The 18,436-nt window shown below is 37.0% G+C and overlaps 1 protein-coding gene and 1 pseudogene across 3 annotated transcripts; both read right to left on the bottom strand.

Moving 5' to 3' along the window:
• Window positions 1-658: 658 nt before the first annotated feature.
• Window positions 659-4,451, bottom strand: LOC132047404 (G-type lectin S-receptor-like serine/threonine-protein kinase At4g27290; annotated as a pseudogene).
• A 672-nt stretch (window positions 4,452-5,123) lies between these two features.
• On the bottom strand, window positions 5,124-14,355 carry LOC132033498 (uracil-DNA glycosylase, mitochondrial). 3 transcript variants are annotated; one of them, XM_059423493.1, is made up of 8 exons: window positions 14,069-14,355; window positions 13,742-13,962; window positions 12,981-13,139; window positions 11,514-11,544; window positions 9,036-9,171; window positions 7,590-7,673; window positions 6,236-6,377; window positions 5,124-5,480 (listed from the first exon to the last, which is right to left on the bottom strand). In XM_059423493.1, the coding sequence occupies exons 1-7, from the start codon at window positions 14,274-14,276 to the stop codon at window positions 6,311-6,313; spliced, it is 906 nt and encodes a 301-aa protein (XP_059279476.1). In that variant the 5' UTR covers window positions 14,277-14,355; the 3' UTR covers window positions 5,124-5,480; window positions 6,236-6,310. The 3 variants fall into 3 exon arrangements, with proteins under 3 accessions (XP_059279476.1, XP_059279485.1, XP_059279468.1); XM_059423502.1 differs by having other exon boundaries at window positions 5,124-5,576; window positions 6,240-6,377; XM_059423485.1 differs by having other exon boundaries at window positions 6,240-6,377; window positions 14,069-14,354.
• Between the last annotated feature and the right edge of the window lie 4,081 nt (window positions 14,356-18,436).

Genomic DNA, 18,436 nt, shown 5'->3' with positions numbered 1-18,436 from the left:
CCTCATATTTTAAGCCATAACGACTACCAAATCACTTAGCTCAACTTCCCCATGTATCTAGCTCAGGTAGAGTTCAGGATTACTTCCAGTCATATGCAACAAATTAAGTGCCAATTAGTCATGTTGAATACCAATGCACAGATTCTGGAAGTGAAACTATTTAGTTGAACAATCAGTAGTTGTTGAGCTATGTGACGGGAACAATTAAGTAAATATAGCTTACTTGAGAAAACACCAATGACCTGAAATTTTTTCTCCTATCTGGCATCCAACTGTGTGATGCTTAATTCATTGACAGGAGTTTCGCCATGCTTGCTAGATGAACTGTCAGCTTCAGTGAATCTGCTTCGTCCATTGACAAAGCCTGGCTCTTTAGGCAAGGGCAGCGCAACATCACTACCCAGCATCATCACAACTGATGCCATACTCGGCCTATCTTCTGGACGCTGCTGCACACATAATAGACCTACATGGACTGATCTTTGAACTTCAGACAGATTGCATGACTGCCTTGGTTGTGTATCTATTAGCTGCAAAACCCTGCCTTCTTTGACTAGGATCCACACCTGAACATTTGATATCATGCAGTTAGATGCTGCAAGTTTTGCTAACATGAATTTTGCACCTTATAAGATAGACAAGAAGAGCTCCTACGTGTCCTAGAAGATTATGGTTAGAAGATTATGGTGATTGTCTGGATGCAAGAACCCTCTATTTCTCTTCCCACTTACAATCTCCATTACTAGAACTCCAAAGCTAAATACATCTGACTTCACTTAAAATTTTCCTTCTGCTGCATACTCCGGAGACATGTAGCCACTGCAGGATAATGTCAAACAAACAAAGTAAGTAGCTTTTTAGCGGACTACAAATAGTTCACACGTTTAGAGATCCTTACTATGTCCCAACCACTCTTGTTGTCATGGCCCCCATCTCTTTCCTCTGAGACTTCTTGCCATGCCAAAGTCAGATATCTTCGGGTTCATATCAATGTCTAGCAAAACATTGCTAGGTTTAAGATCTCTGTGTATTATCCGCAATATTGAGTCTTGATGAAGATAGAGAAGTCCTCGAGCAATTCCATTAATAATATGGAAGCACTTAGGCATGTACTCATAAATCAACATTTTTTCTTCTGCTTGAATACAGCAACCAAGAAGCTTCACAAGATTCCGATGCTGGAGTTTGGCAATGAAGATAACCTCATTCTTGAACTCATCAGTTCCTTGCGCTGAGTATCTTGAAAGTCTCTTTACTGCAATTTCTTGTCCATCTTTCAGCACACCCTAGATATCCTCAGGCAATTAGTTGAAAAATCATATTTTACTGACAAATAATAAACTAGAGCTTGACGCTTTTTTGGGAAGTTTGTTTAAAGCGGAATTAAATTTTCATGACACTGCCGTTTAGTTGAAATTGGAGAATGGGAGATAAATTTTCTTACCGAAACTTGTGTTTTCCTTTTAAAGGTTCAGAAATTGCTTTTTAGGCTGTTAATTTGGATAAAACAGAAAAAGCTGCTGTTAACATGGTTACCTTGTAAACAGGTCCGAAACCACCCTCTCCAAGCTTGTTGCTCAGTGAAAAGTTATATTGGTAGCATCAGATATAGTTTCAAAATCAAACAATGGTAAATCTAGTTCTTCAGCTTGGCTTTCGTAAGTGCAGAATATTTCAGAGCTTCTTATTCCTCTTCCTGTCAAAATAAGGGCTTAATTGGATGTAAAGAGAGAAATTATGAGATTTACCAATCGTGGCTCAAGAAAAAAGGCACCACTAATTCAAAAGCAGCAAAACCTCTGGTTTACCTTTGCTAAAATGTTGCTTTTGCCTTATGTACACGATTAAGCTTAGTGTTCAGAGCAGACCAAATGCTGCCAGAGGCAAGCTGATTCTCAGTTTCTTTACTTTCCCTGTACTGGAGTTCTCTGAGGATCAAAATAAATTCATCTGAGTTTCATAAGTAGGAAAATGTTTTTCCTTTTTTGCAAATAACGTAGAAAAACCTCAACTTGCTCATTCGATGACATTTAATTTGGTCTAGAATACTCAAAATCTAATGTAGCATCCTTGACAGCCTTAAATGCATAAGTAAAGAAACAGACTAGTACCTAACTCGGAAAAGTCCAACTTTATATAGATATCTTGTCCACTAGCCCCGAACTCCCTGATGTCGACCAGATCATCAAACCAAAGCAAGGAGCCTTCATTTGTTCCTGTTATGTCTGGATTTGCATACGCTACACAAGAACAGTTTCTCAAGCACAATTCTTCGCTTGCATTGAGAGTCACTCCTTTACTGTACCAGGAAAAACGAGTGTCTGGCCACTTGGTGCCTGAATGCTTCAAGAATTTAACTTCCTTTTGGCAATTCAATGTTGTCTTTCTAACACAGCCGCCTGACCAATTTCCCCTTGCCCATTCTGTTGGATCTTTGGGTTCAAATTTATCCAAACATCTGCAGATTGGAGAGTTGCCGCTGTTGCACAAACCATACGCATGACACTGGCCATAAATGTCACAGTTATCTACTGGTGCCCTAACAATTCCATCCCAATTTTGTGTTTGATTATTCCATATTGAAAGCTGTAGAACCCCATTTAGTTGCATCACTATCATTGCAAAGATAGAGCTGTCTTTGAGCTGATACATGAAGGATAGTTTCTCGCGGTCTGATACATATGTATAGTTATAACCAGGACTTGGCAGCTTAGATGGGACAATAGCTAAGCCTCGACCATTCCATGGTGCATCCCTGCAGTATTCAGCCTCGACCATTCCATGGTGCATCCCTGCAGTATTCAATGGAACCGTTCATGACAAATGGTTGTGGTAATCCATGAGGATCAATTACCCAACTAAACTCACCCTTTGAGGGGTCATTCCTGATCTTCCATGACCTGAGGAAATGACCATAACCAGCCTTCAGATCGACCCCAAGCTTCATTCCAGGTAAAGCCGTGTCACTGGGATAGTCAAAACTCTGCCACAGATAATCCTCAGCTGCATCTCCAACAACAAGATTGCCTGAATCCAGAAGTTGAGAACTATTGGATTTTGCATATATCTAGTGGCATTAGAGGACCAAATGATTCGGCCAGAACCATTTTGAAGAGTAAGAATTCCTTGTCTTGTAAAATTTAGCATACCATCTGTACCATTGAGTGGACTGTCTCTATTAGCAACCCATACCACTGTATGTACAGTAACTTTGTTGAACCATATTCCTATGTACCGGTTCCCGGATGTACCAGGTGAGAAAAATCCCAACTCGAACTTTCCACCTGATGAAATAATTGTGTTTCCATCTGTTAAAGACTGATCTGCAGGTATGGTATCTAGAGCACTCGACAGAATCAAAAAACAGAAAATATGGAAGGCAAGAATAAATGCATACTTATGGCTTCCATTGGTTTCTATTCTTTTATATTTTTATTTGATTTGAATCTTGTATTGGTGTTGTTATATTAAAGGAATTTCCAGAGTTCAATTGAAATTTCTTGTTTTGCTTATAGATGGGGTCCTTGACAGAATAGTCTGGGGTTATTAGGTGACTTATGTCAACCGTGATAATGATGGAGAACGTTGTTACTCAATGATACTGAATGTATTGTTTTTCTGACCAAATTGTTGTCAGAGTGTGGTTGGCTCTTCTGACATAATTGCGTAAAATTTTGGGTATGCCTTGGTCTCTATAGTCATCAAGTTGTTTCTCCTTTTACTAATAAGCAGCTTCCAAATTAACCGTTCAGTAAATGAAACTGTAAGTGAAATAGAAACTAAAGGAGAAAACAAGTTTTTTTTTTTTTTTTTTAAGAAATACTTAACAAATGACCAAGAGTGTGACTTATTGGTCAATGAAGTGACATAACTCGAAACATTAAGTAGTTTCTTTTTATCTATCTAAATTTTGGTAGAAAGAGTTACTGGAAAGTAACACGTACTCATGAAATTCAATAAAATAATTGAAATGTGCCCAAACTGATTAATGAGGGTAACAATGACAGATATTGACTAACTAAATGCTCAGACTCTCAAGCTTTTCCATATCGAGATTGGAATTTCTTCTTCTTCTTTCTTGTTTTTTTTTTTTTTTTTTCTTACTTTGTGGGGTCAAAGATTATTAGCTGAGGACTCTGGAGGAGAAGAAGTAAATAGGAGATTACCACAAAGCTTCGTTCCCAACTTTATAGACTTCTTCAATACGTAATTAAGGATCTCGGAATTGTCAGTGTGTACCTTGCAACAAATGATGGACTTTTAGTTCAACTTTCCACCTTTTTTTATTTTTTTCATATGGTATTTGGATATTTGGCTCTGAGTTGTTCTAAGTTTTGAATAATATAAATTAATCTTGTTTTTTACAATAAGAATAACTAATTAAAAATAGTTGCATACCATTTCCAATCTATTTAGTAATTAAAAAAAGTTGATTCATTACTGAACCTCATTTTGGCAAATTCAAAGCTTTAACGGATTTACGGATATTTTTGTCCTAGAATCTACAATAATACTGATAGCACAATTCATAACCCTTGGAGAAAGCAATGATGGCTTTGCTATGTTATGCTATCGTGTAAGTCTAATTGAACGCAATTAAATAAGTTATGCCCTCTTTAAATCCTTCTGTAATATTCCGACAACCGCAGGTTGCCCGGAAGGAATAACCTAGTTCAATGATAGAGCAGGTTTAGCTCCTTGAAGTAGATGTTAAAAGGAAATTTCAAAATGCTTACTCAAAAGAGTAAGAAAGAAGGGTTGCTTCAATAAAAAGTAAAAATTACTTCTGACCCGATGTTTACATCAAACCAATAATACATGAAATACTCATACATCTATTGGCATCATCAAATCATAATTAATTATTACACATTCTCACTGTAATCTATCACTTAATACCACGGTTGAATTCCTAGTAAACATCGTATACGCATATATTTTTTCTTTATTTAAGCGACTACATGAAGAACATATTATAAACCCAAAAAATAAGAAGTAAAAGGTTCTTATTTGGTTGCTCAAGCATGTAGTAATAGACGCCATTGTTAGAGCCGTCCATGGGCTGTGTTAAAGGCTCTGCTCTATTTGGTTGTGAATTCAGATACAAATATAAATATAAAAAGAAAACAAAAGGTTCAAATTGATTTATTGTACATTAAAGCAAGTCGCACCCCCTTTCAATTTTATGAATAACAAGGATCGAGGAGTTGGAAAGGAGTATAAGTGGACCCATTACAGTAAAAATCAAATTAATTACCACGATAGAATCAGAAAACACGATTTAGTTCAACTTTTTAATAACTAGAGATAGAGCGTTTCAATAACTAGAAAGCAGTAGTATATATACATGCCCCCGACATAGTATAACAAAATAACAGGAAGCTAAGTAAAATCCTAGACAGGAGAATGGAAAAATAGGAACAAGCAGCAAAACAATATCCAAATTTCCATTTACCGCAAGACTTCCAAGATGGACCTTCCTGCAATGAAGGATGCATCAATGAATTATTTTTCTTTGTTCAGTAGTCAGCAAGTTTTAGTAGCCTAATAAGGCAGCAGATGCAGAAGAATGAATCCTATAAAAACAGAAGAAGTCCTTGAAAATTAAACAAAATTAGTTTAGATTGTAATCACTTTTATATAATTGTTTTGAGAACTTTCATCAATTTATACGTCCTGAAACCCAAAATGATTTTATCACTATATCCAAAATAAAATGTCTGGATGTGCGTTAAGTGACTCGTGCAGATCACTAAAATCAGTGACTACTAACACCATGTTGAACTTAGTTATTAAAGCTTCTATTGTTCAACTTATGGATAAACTTTACAAAAATAGAAGCAGCACTCCCTTTATAACATCTTCAATGACCATTCTCCATGATATTAGATACCTCTTGGAAGTATTTCAAAATTGTTATTCCGATTCACAGGATCATTATTTTTTGGGAAAAGACACAAGATCATCATTCTCTGAATAGATTGCTTAACAGATGCAAACCAAAAGCATGCACTAAATGAGAGATGATTTATGAAAGTAGTTAGCTACTTCATCCAAAACGAGAAAAAAGAGTAATTAACTACATTAATGAGCTACCATGCTGCAGTTCTCAAGAAATTATCCACTGCCAAAAAGCTGGATTGCGAACAAGCAGTTGCCAGCCATAGCTACTATGTACGTGAAGATATCAGACAATAATTATTCTAAGTGGACCTGGTAAAGCAACGACTTCTACATACCTAGAAGAATCACTTCTTAATGGCAAATCCCGGCGGCACTAGCATTCCAAAATTGATGGTTGACAAGCAGCTTATAGTTGCCATTCAATGGGAGGTATTCCCATCTTTTCCAAAAGTTGGTTTGTCTGTGAAAAATGCCTGCAGAAGGAATCACCAGTTGAAGGCAAGAAAAGTAGAAAACCAGTTCGACACTAGCTTTCTAGTCAATTCAAGCATGAAAACTCAAAATGTAAACAGAGAACAGTCATTATTAAAAACTGCAGAAATTTTATGTTAGAAGGTGGCATCTCCTCAGGCATGAGTAAATGGCTGGATGTTGACCACTGTGACACTATTTCCCTCTGCATTTTAGCAAAAGAAATTTCATCCAATCACACTACTATTTCTGGGTCAAGTGAGCTGCCTGCCCCATGCAAACAAGACTAACAGCTTATAAGCCAACTTATAAGCCAATCCAAACGGGCTCTAGAGGTGTCAAATGAGCGGGTTGGGCTGAATTTGGGCCGGTCAAAATGGGCTGAGTCAATAAATGGGCGGCCCAGAAGTTACGTGGCCTGAAACGGGCTAAAAAGCGGGACATAACCCAACCCGATCAATTCTTACTAAGTTTCAATTTTTTCACTTGTTTTATAATATTATAGTACCTAAAAAAACCTATTTTTTCTGTATTATGGCTATCTATAACATATCAAATAAATTATGTCTTTTTCAATATACTTTGACAAGATTTTCATGGGTCAATTCGGACTACATATCAGCCCAATTTTTGATGGGTTGAAATAGGCTGAGCTAATAAATGGACGGGTCATGTTTTCATGGGCTAATTTTGACACCCCTAAACAAGACCAAGAAAACAATGATCATCTTACACAGGAAGATTTCAGATCATAAGCTGATCCAGAAAATTTTTCTTGCTCAACAAAGAAAAAACAAATTAGAAAGAGGAAACGGGAGAAGGCAATCACGATGCAGACGCATTCATGGTTCACCATGGAAATAACCTAGTTTTCAAAGTTAATTGTTATAATAGTTCCCTTTTATTCTTTTTGCGGTTGGGAGAGCAGAGAACTTGTGACTTCAGAGGAAACCAGGCTCTTGAAACAAATAAAAAAGGCTGATTGGTTGCTCAAATGCATGAGTCATGTTGTGCAAGCCTCCCCTTACATGAGCGTATTTATTATTATATAATACAATCCATAAAAGTAAATAGCGAAAAAAGGTTTAGAAAATAAATATTTAATGCAACATAACAACTGAACTCATATAACATAACTACAGCACTCTGATTTATAAAGCATGAAATGATTAAGAGAGATTTCAGTTGAAATGAGTCTTGTCAAGGGAACACACCGACATCCAAAGAAGCCTCTGTTTGCAGACAAACCAGAAGGGTGTGCTGATTTGAGAACATAGTGCTTTGTTTCATCAACTAACCTGTAAAACAAAAAGGTTAATTAGGAGGGAAAAGGAATAGTTACCGTTTGAACCTCGTCTGCACAATTTCAAATCAATATCAAAGAGTTGAACAGCCCAATTTCATTCCCAGTATTTTTTACAGTTAAATTTGATCTTTTTATAGAAATAAAAAATCATGCATGGAATCTTTCATTAGACATCCGAAGCAATTACCTAAATCGTAAACTTTAACCTTTTCAGAAAAATGGAAAATCAATACGTAACATATAAAGTTGTATCAAGGATAACTCAAAGGGGGTGTCAACGTAACTAGCTGCAGGGAACGTGCAGCATCTGCTATTTATTTCTAAGCCAAGGAAACAAAAAATCCGAAAGTACTATAGGGAGTGAAATAGGTCTCCAAATCCTGTATTGATGGTGTCACTGTTGCTCTTAGAGAGAGAGAAAAAAAAAAAAAAAAAACAAAAACAAAACAGAATGCGCAACTCAAGTAGAATAAGGATGACCAACTATTTTTCCAAAATTTCGAGCATGTTAGAAGAAAAATATAGTTTACTTTACAAATAAAATATGCTTTTTTTTTTCTCTTCAAAAATTATGATTTGAAAAAAGAACACCAGTTCGAATGATATCCTGGTGGGCTTTGCCCATAGAGTGCCTTATGCAGCTTTCACTATAGATGGCATGCTATGTTTAATATAGAAACACGAACTTGGGTTAAGACTGGTCAGGAGAAATATTTAGTGACATATTCGAGATGCCATCACTTTAAGGACACATAATAAGGTTGATACAAAGTGCAAACAGTGATCTCAAAGTTTTTCGAAGCCTAGTCAGAGAACGACTGGTTAGCGGGCATGGGTTTTGTCTGGAAGAAATCCTTGGCTACATGTAATTTTGAGAACTAATCTTGAGTGAAGAATTTCAGTCATAAAACTTCTGAAAGAAAATAGATATAAACATGTTCCACTTCTAACTTCTCTTCAAGGTCAATCTAGTTAGAATTCAACGCACATGATTTTTATTTTTTTATGACATCAACGCACATGAGATTTTGTATAATTAGATGCTAATAGTCAAATGAAATGGCTCTCCTAAAGTACCAGCAAGAAGCTGAAGATGGAAGTAAAGAAGAGAAACAGGAAATTTAACCAAAACTCTACTACTGGACATTCAAAAATGTTTGCAGATCATCCCCCTATCCTTGTAGTTTCGCCCACCGAACATTTAAACTTGCAGGTATAATTCCAACAACGGTAAAGGTTACAAGTGATTCCCACAAAATAACTAATCATCTTGAGACTAACTACTATAAAGTCGGGATTCCCAATGAGATACTAAAAAACTTAATAGAGTATTAGCAGCCTTGTGATGAATCACCTGGCTTTTGTTTGGGCATAGTTTCCCCACAGAATGAAAACAACTCCTTCTTTCTTCTGAGAAATTGTTTTAATGACAGCATCTGTAAATTGCTCCCAGCCTTTATTTGCATGAGAATTTGCCTGATGATGCCTAACTGAGAGTACATCATGGAAAAGAAAAGGCTCAAATTTCTACTGATTAGTAGAACACAATAAGCAGTATCACTGCATCTCTTCACTGAAAAAGAAAAGCAACATGATAAAGCATTCGAGAACAAATGAAGGAGTCTTCTTCAGAAAAGGGAAATTTTTTCCTGCCATACGTCTTTAAAAAGGACAACAACAACAACAACAAGCCCAGTATAATCCCACCATGTGGGGTCTGGAGAGGGTAGAGTGTACGCAGACCTAACCCCCACCTTGAAAGGTAGGGCGGCTGTTTCCGAAAGACCCTCGGCTCAAGAGAGGAAAACAAGACAAAAGGTCAGATAGGGCCAAGCATATCGAAAACAATATGATAACAACGAATACCAAAAGCGAGAAAAACATGGTAGAACAGTCCGGAGAGAAAGGAGCATTAACTCCTATAGATAAATAAGATAATCAAAGTACAACGGCCCAACAAATATAAGCAGCAATCAAATGCATAAACCAAATGACAATAAACAAATGAGCAAAACTGCAACTACTATGATGAAAGGGTAAGCCACCTAGCCTTCTATCCTAATCTCAGTCCTCCACAACCTCCTATCTAAGGTCATGTCCTCGGTGAGCTGAAACTGTGCCATATCCTGTCTAATCACCTCTCCCCAATACTTCTTCGGACTCCCTTTACCTCTCCTAAAACCATCCATACGTCTTTAAAAAGGACAGAGACACATAATGTCCAAACAGCAGATCTTAACTTTTAAAAAGATCAAAATGTAGCTGACAACACTAACTTCTGAATTACGGTAGATTGAGAAATAGAAGAGACAAATATTCTCTATGCAAACTATTGAAAAATTGGATAGGAAATCAAACTATGATGCATGGCTTTCGTTCTCAGCAAACTCTGGTGTAAGTGCTTTGCCCATATAATGTCAACATCTGTATAATGTACAAATAGAAACCTATCTGTATAATTATGTACTTGCTATTGACAGCAATCTAACAAGATTTTCCCACATTCTTTTGCCTTGGCGTTTGGCTTCATTGATTATTCTGCCTAAACCGACCCACAAGCTGTTTTCTGTGTTTAGATCAATGGTTGAACTTAAACTTTTTCCTGGAAGGGCAAAACAATTAGAAGTTGCACAGTTGGCCTAGATCAAGTCTAGGGTACACTAGACTTTAACCTAGGCAGCAATCAAAATGTTTTGCTTTGCTGGCAAGTGCTAAGCTCAGTATTAATAGACAAAATAGACCTATAGCAAGTTGTTGACTCAGTTAAGTCAAGAACTAAGAAGCTATTAGCTAAGAAGGCAAGAGAATGCGGGAAATTTCGTTTGTATCGCTGCTAACAGAAATATACACACACTGTTTTTATGACAGAAATGTAGACTAATAAAATGACCTAAGCTTTGTCTAATTACAAATGATGAGCTAAACCCCTATTTATACAAGTATAAAGGTGGTTGGTTGTCATTAAATAAAGGTGGTTGGCAACTACTAGTAAGATTTCCTTGCATGCTGCTCTCTAAAAGCTTCTCTCGCTTGTAGTATAATACTGGTAGTTGGTCGCTGAAGACACATTACTGCAGGCGTTGCTTGTGGGCATGCTCATGGGCACTGCCTGTGCATTGGCCACTAACAAGTGGGCCAATGTAGGGGCAACAGTGATTGTAAGTTTAGTGCAGCTAAGGCCAAGGCACTCTGTAGTACAAGGCATTGAAAGACTTCCGACAGTATTATGGAGCACCATCAACATCATGGGACAAGACTAGAAAGCAACCCGTGACAATATGGATGCAAATTCTATATGATAGGTTTCGTGTCTGTAAATCTTTATGTTTCAGTCATGTGTACGCAATCCAAAAATTAGGAAATAAAAGTAAAGCAAAAAGAAAGTCCGAAATATGACAGATATGATGTCTAACAATAAGATTACAAAAAACAGCAAATTTCACATCGCAGGAGGTACCTTGGTACAGTAAGCAACTTGTCAGATGCCTTCAAATTTCAACCTTGTACAAACATCTAGATACGTTGAGATTGGTTCTGAATCACTCTTCTTTACCTACTTTATGCTGACTTTCTCGTTTTTTTTTTCCTAAATCGAATTCTCAGATTTTATAAACAAACACACTTTGAATGATTTATGTGTAGAGAGAGAGAGAGAGATATTATTTCAGTTAGTATCTAGTTTTGCTTCATCTAGTATTAATCTTCACAAGCACATCTGTGGCAATAGCATTATAGCAATATAATATAGCCCAAAAAAGCATATGAGAATTAATGAATCCAAAAGGAATGTGTGCAGACCAATATATAAAACCATTGAAGACAAAATATTTACCTGTTAGAACAGCATTGAGAAGCAGAACGCCCTGTAAAGCAATGTGGTGTATGTCAGACAATTACTTAAAGGAGGAAAAAATTGGAGGCTATAAAAGTGTTGTCAACACTGATAAGAAAAAATGCACTTCGGCCAAAACTCAACCCCAAAAGATAGCTCATGAGGTGAGGATTGCTCAAGACCATATAAAGAGACCATCCCATCCCTGAATGACCGATGTGGGAAATCAACACCCCCTCGCGCGCCCAGGCCTAACAACTGGAGTGTGGAAAATGTAATATGAGGGCCCAACATCAAGTAAAAGAAGAATTGGGATGGGCCTGGCTCTGATACCATAATAAAAAAATGGACTACGGGCCTAACTCAACCCCAAAAGCTAACTCATTAGGTGAGGATTGCCCAAGACCATATAAAGAGATCTCCCCATCCCTAAATGACCGATGTGGGAACTCAACAAACACAACTTATAAAGAGTACATCCAGCAGTTGCACACATACTTTTCGCTCTTCGATTCAAGGTGTACAAAGTTATTTTTGCTGATTTGGAAGGATCAGTTTCATTTAACAGAAATTTAACATTGAATCATAAACAACTCTAATTTCCTGCTCAAACTAAGTATAAATGTAGTCTAAGTATGCTCTAAGTAGAAACCTTCTTACCTTAACAAGAAGCAAGCATGCTTTCAAGCATGCAAGTGAGCCAAAACATCTCTTACTAATTCCAGAGCTACAGGGGAGTGGTGTAAGTTGAGAATTTCTATGATATACATCTTTGTGCTACAGTTTAGTTCTAAGTATTCCACCAGTAGTGTACAAAAGTGACAAGTTTCAGATTTCAAACTACTTATCAAACTATAAACTGACAGTTTACAGATTTTAAATTGTTATGCATTTCTATCAAATAAGCTTGCATAAATATCAACTTGGTCCAAGTTAGGATCCACCACTATTACACTAACATGTAAAGAAACCACAGGATCGCCATGTACTCAACAGTTGGCCCCAACAACAAGAAATGATGGGCAGTTGATAAAGAACAATTCATTGGTCTTTGAATGACATTGGAATTTAAAGTTGCAATCTTTGTAGCTTGTTACACTGTTAATAACTAGGAGCTGTAAAGATGTGACTTATAAGTGGCCATATAGGTTCAGTGAACAAAATTGGCACAAACACCATGCAGCCACATCTTGCTAAACTATCAAATATATGTCTCCATGAATTAAAGTGAACGAGATCAGAAGTGGATAGTAGTTGAAATGATAGTCATGCTTCAATAGCACTTCCTGTGTTAAATATGTCAAAAGAATGCAAGAGTGAAACTTGTAAAGGTAACAAGTCATTGTTTTTGCCTGAACAAACTGATATACGTAAAGCACAGTGGATAATTAAAAAAAAAAAAAAAACAATTTAATATGAAACCCATATAACGCAGATGACAAGTTCCACCAAGAAGTTCAGAAGCACCTGTACAGCCCATTGTTCCAGATTTCCATGAAGTGGTATTGAACAGCCCAAATCTTGCTTAAGTTCTTTATATATGTTCGTCAGACTAGAAGGGACTTTCACACCTTTAGGCACCGAGAAAGAGAGGCCCATTGCCTGACCCGGTCCATGATACGGATCCTGATATCACATTGACAAAGGATCATGCTACTGTAAGCTAGAAAATGCTTCCAGCAAAGGCTAAAATATTTCCGAAATTATAGCTTCATTACCAAAATCCTAAAGGTGATATATGAGATGAATAAATACCAGATTGCTCCACTAAGGAAGATGACCAAAGAGAACCAAAGCAACTTCTGTATTTTATTTTAAATTAACAGATCTTTGGTTTTAATATTTTCAGATGGTTCCATTTCAAAAACTAAGAAAATAATTATCACGGGTGCACATGCTGCATAATATTTTACTGTCTCCTTTTCGGGTAAGGTTGTAAAGTTTACAATACAAAAACCAATCGTGATTCCTTGAGAACATACTATTAGTAAGAGATAATTGTCAAAAACACACCTGAATTATTACTTTTCGCGAGTTTAACACCCCAATTATCAGTTGTTCCTTTTTCCTACCTGAACTATCGCCATCTATGTATTAAAACATGGTGATAGTTCAAGTAGGAAAAGGGAAGAGCTGATAGTTGGGATCTGAAACTCGCAAAAAAGTGATAGTTCAGGTATGTTTTGGATCATTATCTCTAAGGGTACCTTGAAAACTAGAAAGTATACCTGTCCAATGATGACAGCCTTTACCCGGTCAAATGAAGTAGTGTTAAGAGCATTAAAAATGAGATGTTGTGGAGGGTAAATTGGGACACCACCACTAATTTCCTTTTCCACAAATTTGCACAAGTTCTGTGCATAGGGCTTCTGAAATTCCCCTGGCAGTGCTTCCAACCATGTCTCCTCAACCAAGAGTTCCTGTAACTTCACATATCCAACCCCCTCACCTAACACACAACAGATGTCTTCTCAAAAAAAAAAAAAAAAAAAAAAAAAAAAAAAAAAACTTAAGGAACCAAAAATAAAAGTAAAAGGAGGATTGTTTTAACAGACCGTTTGGGTTTAATTTGTGAGAACAAAGTTTGAGGTTCCTTTTGGCCTTAGCGAGTGATCTGTTGAACTCCATTCTCCGCTTTTGCTCCGATGTTACGTCTTTGGGGTCTTCCAAGGCGCTAGAAATGGGGGAAGATACCCGTTTTAGGCGCTTTGCTGCTGGTTGCTTCAATACATCCATTAGGGTTTTGGATGATGAAGACGCCATTTTTTTGTCTGCAAAAGCAGTGAGGAAATGGGTCCTAAAATCACCCAATAAGTCACTCCATTGGCGGGAACACCCCCATTTCATATTCACCCTATTACTTCCCCTTTTTAGTCCGGAATCAAAATGACCCAATAAAAATTTAAGTGAATCAAAATGACCCAATAAAAATTTAAGTGAATCAAAGTACCCAAAAAAAATTTGGTACAAAAGACCTTTAGTGCAGTATTAAAGCACTTAACTGCTTTAGCGCAGTAAAATAATATTTCTCTCTCCCCTATAGCGCAGTAAAATGTTGCGCTATATCACCCAACATAAAAACCCATCGGGTTCCACCACTGGTCAAAACGCCATTGGAGGCGATTTCAAGGTGGTCCCCACATCAAAATACGTCATTTTCTATTAATTTTAGTCGGAAAAGTTTAAATTCTCGGTATATTTAAGTCAAGGAGCAAGATTCTAAGCTCAAATTTTGGAAAAAAGAGGCGTACAACTCGATTAAAACAACCCTACAAAATCTTCGATTAAGGTTTTCTAATATGAACTTTTGTTACTATTTTGTTATATACATTATATTCTAAGCATGTTTAATATTTAATCGTCGTTAATTTCCAAAAAAAAAAAAAAAACAAATTTCACTTTTTTTTTTGTTTGATCGGTCTGGGCAGTGGCTTTTGCCACTGTTCTGATTTTATTTTATTTTTTGTTTAATTCATTATTTGTTAAATGTTTATGAATTGTTAATTTGTTATATGTTTATGAGTTGTTAATTTGTTAATTGTTTATGAATTGTTTAATATAGTAATGTATTATTATTTGTAAAATATGCAATTATTAATTAATTAGTTGTTAAATATTGATTATGAATTGATATTTTGTTAATTGTTAATGAATTATTATTCTGTTAATTGATTATGAATTGTTAAATCTATATTATTTTAAAAGCATGAATATTTATGTTAAATAAAAAAAGATTATCTAAAAAAGAAGAGTTAAAGTTCTTCTTTTAATATTTATGTTCACGGAAATAAAAATTATTATGAATTTCATAAATACATACGTTAACGATAAAATGCAAAGTTTGTAGGAAAATATGTGATCGACGAATATACTCTTTTAGTCCAATTATATCATATTTGTGTTGGCTATTTGGTCAACTAAAAATATATCACATATTCAAAATAGAGTTCTAAACAAATATTACTACTGAATTTCGATTCCCAAACTAATTAACTTAAAAGTCTTTGTCATCACATAATTCAAAATCCGGTGAGGACACCAAGAAGGAGAAAGGAGAGATGAAGAAGGGACTTTCTGATAGCTACTTCACTGAAAACTTAAGGAGAACCGTGCAAAAGATAGTTTTGAAGAGTTTAGGGGGGTAAATTGATTCAAGAAAAACGTTTAAGGAGCGAGTAAAAGGGAAACCAACAATTTAGTCCACTTCAAGTATCTTCTCATCATCAGGTTCCTAATAAAATAGTTGCCTTGCATTGCTCTCCAAAACCTCTTTTAGTAAATATAACACAGAGAGAAGAGAGAAAAATGCTCCCAGGCACGACTTTCGAGGTCTCTGAGTCAGTAGTCTAATTTCAGTTTTAGTTTCCATTTCGGGGGGTCCTTCAAAGCTACTATGGTCGGATCCTTTTCTCTAGAGGAAAATAGTATATTCTACAATGCGGTTTTAAGTCCTATGATATTACTAAATGCAAATATGGTGCGTAATCGTGGTACGAATGGGTCGAACGCAAGCAGAATTTAACGAGACGAGTCAAAGTTAGCATTAAAGTTTTAAAGTGGATAGTAGCATTTATTGAAGCATCCAAAGTACGAGGGGAAGGTGGTTAGAAGATGGAATTTGAAGGATCACTTCTCGAATTTTTCTCGCACTCTAAAACACAATGAGAGTGGCAGATACATCGATTTCATAGCATTACAAGGGCGAGCAAATGGCCATTATTACACCGGAGACTACATTCAATGGAGGATGGGGAATATAGCTCACAAAATAGCAAAGTTTACATATGAACGAGAACAAACACGAAGCGCGAGGAACCTACAACTAAAGAGCCGGATAAAACCTTCGTTAGGCTCGCAAAGAAGAATAGATGGGTGACGAGAGGCCACGAAAAAGGCACAAGTTCAAAGCACGAAAGACAATATAAAAATCTCGGGGGGACTTCAATCTCTCGAGATAGACTTGTCGAGCGTATGTGTAGTTGGGGAAGTTTCGTAGTCCAACACAAGAGATAGCCACTCTAAATGATGTAAGAAGACGGGCATGCAACACTTGGAAGATCGCTTTTTGGTATAAATGTCCATGCCATGAATGATGGCTATTTTCTTTTTGAGCTCCCATAAAGGAAAGAAGCGAGCACATCATGACCGAGAATGGACTTGGAAGAAGATGCGCTTGGCACTCGAATGGTGGAAACCAACTACGGGTTCTTACGTGCGTAAATTAAAAGGATTGGGTGTGGATCGACTTCTAGTGGTTTCCATTATGCCTATGGTCACAAGAAATCTTCAAACAAATTGGAGATCAATGCGGAGGGTTTTTAGAAAAGAGGAGGAGACTTCACTCAAGAACCATCTACACCGGGCTCGAATCAAAGTGGCGTGGAGATGGGGGCATATTCCGAGAGAGGTGGAGGTGTCCAATGAAGAATATACCTACACTATTCCGATATGGTGTGAAGTTCCCAGGTGGAAGTCGAGCAAAGGAAAGGAGGGAGAGAGGAAGAAACCTTTTGTCCGATGGTTAATAAAGGAATGTGGTCTTATCGAAGTCGGCAGAAATAAGGGGAACCTTTTGTCCAATGGTTAATAAAGGACTAGGGTCTTATCGAAGTCGGCGAAATAGGGGAACCCATGTGGGGACCTCGGAGAAGGGGAAAATTTGAATTGGACAAGTGTTGGCCGGAAACAGAGAGGAAAGGACCAATGGAGGCGATTGTGCTCAATTAAAAGAATAAAGCATTTGGGCCAGATTAATAGAATAGAGCAATTGGGCCGAATTATTGACTCCTTTTCTTTGTAGTAATTCATAAGTCAATTCTCGAAGCCCATGCAGAGAGGACATGGTTAGTATAGAAATACAAAGCTAACACCGTCAAGACTAATAACCTGATATGTTCGAACCACGGGGAACGATGATGGAGAAAGGAGACTCAACATAATCAAATTGAACGAGTTCATGGGAAATTCATCGAAGAAGAGGAACCAGCGATAACGAGAAGAAGAAGAGGAACCGGCAGAGGCCTACATCTACAAATACGGATGCAAGAACTAGATACGGAAGAGATAAATGAAGATGTTACCTCCGAAAGTTCAATTACCGGCAGAAGCAACCATTCCAACATCAATAACTCCGTAATGGATTCAAAGATATAATCGGACTTAGCACGAGTTTGGTGCTAGCTTTAAAGTGTGAAGAGAAAGCCAAAGAGTTATTCATGAAGATAGATAGCAACAAGCAAGAGAATAAGGGGAACAGTCAATCACCAAAAGGAAGGGATGAATGAATTGAAGGGGCTAGAATTAGATACTAAATTCATGAGTAATGGTACTAGAAGTAGGGGGGATATCTAGCAATAAAAGATCAATGAAGTTGAGTATAGTGTCTGGAATGTTGTGGGTCCGAATCGTAGTAAAAAAAAGGAGTATGATAAAAAATATTTTACTTACCCGGAGTTAGATGTGGTGTGTTTCCAGAAACAAAAGTGGGAAGGGGATATCACCGATATAGTGAGAGAAGTTTGGGGAGGAGGTGGGTCAATTATGTTCAAGAAGCTAGTGGGACAAGAGGAGGGATAGTAATTATGTGGGACGAAAAGGGATTAGGAAGGGTGATGGGTAGTGAGGGCATGTACTGTTTCTTGTAGTTTCCTTTGGAAGGAGTCAAGATTTCGGTTGGAACATGACCGGAGTTTATGCTCCAAATGATAGAATGGAAAGGAGGAAAGGGGGGGAAATAGGTGCAAAGAAGGAGTCTTATTCCGGGGGCCCGGGTCCTTTGGGTGACTTTAACACGGTTAGATATCCATCGTAAAGAAGAAGCTGAAGAATCAACAAGGCAATGACTGATTTTTCCGATTTCATCAAGACATGGAAATGGTGGACTTGTCACGAGAGGGAAGTTTACTTGGAAGAAAGGAGACAAG

Source organism: Lycium ferocissimum, chromosome 2 (assembly GCF_029784015.1).
Source record: "Lycium ferocissimum isolate CSIRO_LF1 chromosome 2, AGI_CSIRO_Lferr_CH_V1, whole genome shotgun sequence".
In the NCBI taxonomy this organism is placed as follows: Eukaryota; Viridiplantae; Streptophyta; class Magnoliopsida; order Solanales; family Solanaceae; genus Lycium; species Lycium ferocissimum.
This window is presented reverse-complemented; position numbering and strand designations above follow the sequence as displayed.